At 35.8% G+C, this 4,485-nt stretch overlaps 2 protein-coding genes across 2 annotated transcripts; one reads left to right on the top strand and one right to left on the bottom strand.

Annotated features, from left to right (window-relative positions):
• The first annotated feature begins 1,623 nt into the window (after positions 1–1,623).
• Positions 1,624–2,753, top strand: LOC101894236 (iron-sulfur protein NUBPL). The gene is made up of 2 exons (XM_005191221.4): positions 1,624–1,800; positions 1,863–2,753. The coding sequence occupies exons 1-2, from the start codon at positions 1,768–1,770 to the stop codon at positions 2,709–2,711; spliced, it is 882 nt and encodes a 293-aa protein (XP_005191278.1). The 5' UTR covers positions 1,624–1,767; the 3' UTR covers positions 2,712–2,753.
• Positions 2,715–4,313, bottom strand: LOC101893553 (deoxynucleotidyltransferase terminal-interacting protein 2). Its single transcript, XM_005191217.4, has 4 exons — positions 4,068–4,313; positions 3,674–4,008; positions 3,011–3,175; positions 2,715–2,946 (listed from the first exon to the last, which is right to left on the bottom strand). Exons 1-4 carry the CDS (start codon positions 4,255–4,257, stop codon positions 2,737–2,739), a joined length of 900 nt encoding a protein of 299 aa, XP_005191274.2. The 5' UTR covers positions 4,258–4,313; the 3' UTR covers positions 2,715–2,736.
• Between the last annotated feature and the right edge of the window lie 172 nt (positions 4,314–4,485).

Here is a 4,485-nt window from a genome sequence, read left to right as displayed (position 1 = left end):
GCCGTTGAAACAGCTGGTAGTGATGTGATCTCCCAGCCGCTGACTTATTGCCAACCAACGGCGACGCTAATAAATCACTTCAATCACTAAAAACTGATAGCAAGCTAACCACTTAAAAAATGATGCACAACCAAAAAAATAATATCAAGGGTTGGATTATTCTTCTATGAAGATGAAGGATGATTTTTAGTAATTACCTTTTGGGCAAAAAAGAGTTTCTTCTTTTGTTTGATTGTCAAAAATCTTTACTTTGGTCTATAATTCAACTATGAATAGTTTTACAAATGAACAACGCTTGCAAATCATTGAATTTTATTATCAAAATGCGTGCTCATCGCGCGACCAAGCTCATACAGCAAAAGCTACCAGCTTCCATCCAAAAAGTTACTGTTTATTGGTTGGTGGCACGGGTCAATAAGAAAGGCTACTAAACTTCAAAAAAACTAGCAAAATGCTGCCCTGTAATGGAGTTTTATAGTGTCAAAAATACTTTTAAATATGCAACAGTTGGTTTTGCTTAATTTTTACAATATTCTTATATTGGGAAAACCCGCGAAACAAGAATGGTATTTTGGGAATATTCCAAATGATTGAATCTAAAATAATAGGACAATACAGATCTATCCCAAAATTGTACAATGTGTTTTCCATTAACGTCGCCATTTATTTTGCAACAGAATTTTAAATTATTGAATTTTTTATTCAAAACAATACACATACACATAATGTGTATACAGGGCGAGATAAAAAAAACTTTAACCAACTTCGGACTGCTGTCATTTCTAAGCCACTCGTCCGACAGCTGTTAAAATTATTCCAGTGACAGCTCATAATATGGTTTACAGGCGTACAAAAGCATTTTGGTGAGAATGTCTAGAAAAAAGTTATTCGTGATGGAATTCAAGCGTGATAGTGTGATTTCTTTATATTTGGCGGGAAAACCACAAGTGGCTATCGTTAGAGCACTTCAGCATTTAAATGTGCATAAATCGCTTGTGTCTCGTACCATCGCTCGTTACCGTGATACTGGTAGCGCAGACCGAAAAACAAAATGATCGTGTTTACTTGCCTAAGAGGTCAGCTGAAAATGTGCACCTTTCGATTGGCCACCAGAACTCAAGCGCCGGCCATGGTGATGGTGTGGGCAGCCATAACAGCCGATGGTCGCTCTCCGCTCGTATTTATGACCGTGGCATCAGAATAAATGCCGAATATTATCGTGCAAATATTCTGGGGGTGTATTAAAGCCTTGGGCACGCAAACATTTAGTCTCAATGGAATGACTTTACCTTCTTAATTTTACCACGGTTAGGACTAGCCGAAAACAAATAGTTAAGGGAATACTTTTCAACTAAGAAGTTCAACAAGTTGATAATTTTTTTACTTAAGAGAAGGGAACTAAAGGGCTAAGTACATAAGAAGCTTGAAGTCATGGCTAGGCATATTTTGTGACATTTCACAAAGACATTAATATGCCTAGCCATGACTTCAAGCTTTCTATGTACTTGCACCCTAACTTGTCAAGTAAACCCCAAATAATCTTTTCGCGCCTAAGTCAAAGATATTGGAACATGTCTAATATTTCGATAACTTTAAAACATATGGTCAAAAAGGCTTGCCAAATTGCAACAAATAAAGCACTAGATTTTTAAGATTTATTTATTTTTTACGTAAACAAAACATTATTTTGTTATTTTTATTACTAATTACCGCAACTTGGAATGAATTAAGTTACAAAGATTATTTTTTTAGTATAAAAAAATTAAAATGTTAAAAGCCGCTCTGTTAAATAGTGCAAAGGTAAATACACATGCTATATGATTATAATACAAAATTATTAGGTATTTAATATATTGTTTCAGCGTATGCTTTCTACCAAAATAACACCGCATCAAGAAGCGCTCATGGCGAGGGGCTTACCAAAAAAACAACCCCTGCCGGGTGTTGCAAATATTGTAGTTGTTGCATCTGGTAAAGGTGGGGTAGGTAAATCCACAGTTGCCGTCAATTTAGCAGTTTCACTGGCTAACATTGGCAAGCGTGTCGGTTTGCTAGATGGCGATATTTTTGGTCCATCTATACCACTGATGATGAATGTACACGAAGAGCCTTTGGTAGATGATAAAAATCTAATAATACCTCCCGTTAATTATGGTGTTAAATGTCTGTCGATGGGTATGCTAACCCAGCATGGTGATGCTGTAATATGGAGAGGGCCTCTGGTAATGTCTGCATTACAGCGGCTATTAAAAGGAGCCCTGTGGGGTCCCTTGGATGTATTAATAGTGGATACGCCACCCGGCACAGGAGATGTCCACTTATCATTGGCACAAAATGTACCAATTTCAGGAGTACTTTTAGTAAGTACTCCCCAGACGGCGGCACTTGAAGTTACTCAAAGAGGTGCGCAAATGTACAAAACATTGGGCATTCCAATTTTTGGTCTAGCCGAAAACATGGGACATGCAATTTGTGGTAATTGTCAACATAAACTTGAAATATTTAAAAATACCACACAGAAATTTACCAAAGACATGAACATTGAATTGCTAGCTACTATACCACTGGATGGTAACATAACAGATTGTTGTGATAACGGCATTCCAATGGTTCTTAAATACAAGGATAGCGAATATGCCAAAAGTTTTAAATCGTTGGCTTTGAATATCCTCAACAATTTTGAAGGCTCCAAACAACAAGAAAAAACGTAGAAATATTTTCTGAATAAAGCAAAAATTATTTATTTTTCTTAAGCTTTTTCATTTTTTTCATGGCTTTACGTTGGGCGTACTTTTGTTTCATCATTACGATTTCCTTATTTTTACGTTTTATGTACTTTTGGGCCTCTGTATCCGCCAGCAATTCATCCACCAATGTATGTTTCTTATTCTTGCGTACATCTCGCTCGCTATAGTAATCTAAAGCAGAATGTTGCACGGTACCAATCTGTAAGGGGATATAAATTAATACAAATATTTAATGTATAGAAAGCAGCATAGCAAATACATACCTGGAAATATTTCGGCAAAACTTTCAGATCATTCTTTTTATAGAAATGTTTGGGATCCAGTACAGAACGCATTTGTAAAATTTTCAAATCATTTTGAATTTCTTCTGTTACTTCTGTCGCAGGCATATCGAACCATTTCTTGCCCTTGGTTTTTGAGCGTTCGATCTATAGGAGAAAAAAAGTAATCTTTTTTAGATCACATCGAACAAAAAACTAATCTTTCATGTTTAAATGTCTAGTCAGATTACTAAAGATGTCATCAATATTGGCAATGAACAATATCTAAACGTTTTACATCGCTATTGTGTGTTAAGGGCATGGAAATGTTGCTGTTTCATTATAAATATTTATGTCAGCATCAAAATAAATTGTTAATTTGTCAACTATTCAATAACAATAGTCTATTGACGCTGTGATTATTTTAAATGTACCGCTAGCCTTACAGCAATTGCTTAAAACTTGAACAACAATTACTAAGATTATAACGGCCGAAACATATTGCACAACATGATCCATCCCAATGAGAGTCTGGGATGTTGAAACGTCTCAAACAATATTGTTCATGCAACAAAACCAATTCCTTGGGAAAAGGCTTATGATGTCGAATATGTCATCACATTAAACATAAATGATCGAGATTTTTTTGATTTCACAGCAACCCACCCTGTTCAAAATTCTTTGTTTTTTCTCACTTCTGCTTGGCAGTTCTTTAAGTTGTTCTAAATTAGGCACCATTTCGGATTTGGCAATTTCTTTTTGAATGTCAGTTTTGAAGATTTGTGATTCATCGCGCTTTCCTGTAAATTCATTGAAATCGGAGTGGTCCAAGTCTATCATTTTCTTTAATTTCGGCTTGGGTTCTTTCTTTTTGCGTTCCGCTTCGTCAGACATGGAAATAACATGATCCATTTCCAGTTCTACTTGAGTGGGTTTTCTGCGGCTCACCGATAAGGTATTCTCAATTATGGAGGAAATGTCCACGCTAGGATGTGGTAGACCTATGAGAAAAAAATAGATTTTAACAAAAAAATTAATAAATAATTTTGAAAACTCTTACCAAAGAAGTCATATTGTTCCTTTTCACCATCACTCTCCTCATTTTTCAACTCTGCCGCAAATGAACTTAAGCTTGAAGTTTCCTTTTCACTTATGACCTGACGCTGCTTTTTGTTAATTTTTGGCGCGGTCAAGGAGTCTGTTTTCAGCAGATCCTGATTTCCCGATGTGTCAAATACAAATAAAGACATTTTGCTTCGTATGAATGCCCAGGGAAAAGAAAAATAAAAACAATGAAACTCTACTACAATGACATGTGCTAATTCGATAACAATGGATTTCGATAACTGTACATTGTAATCGTTAATGTTTGCAATGGGAGTTTCATTAATGCTGGCGTATGGCAATTGTAAACCGAACAGACAATTGTTACCAAATGTCGATGGTTGTGTTCATATTGTAGAGCAAAAGTGTGTCTG

This window comes from Musca domestica, unplaced genomic scaffold (assembly GCF_030504385.1).
Source record: "Musca domestica strain aabys unplaced genomic scaffold, Musca_domestica.polishedcontigs.V.1.1 7, whole genome shotgun sequence".
NCBI classification, from domain to species: Eukaryota; Metazoa; Arthropoda; class Insecta; order Diptera; family Muscidae; genus Musca; species Musca domestica.
This window is presented reverse-complemented; position numbering and strand designations above follow the sequence as displayed.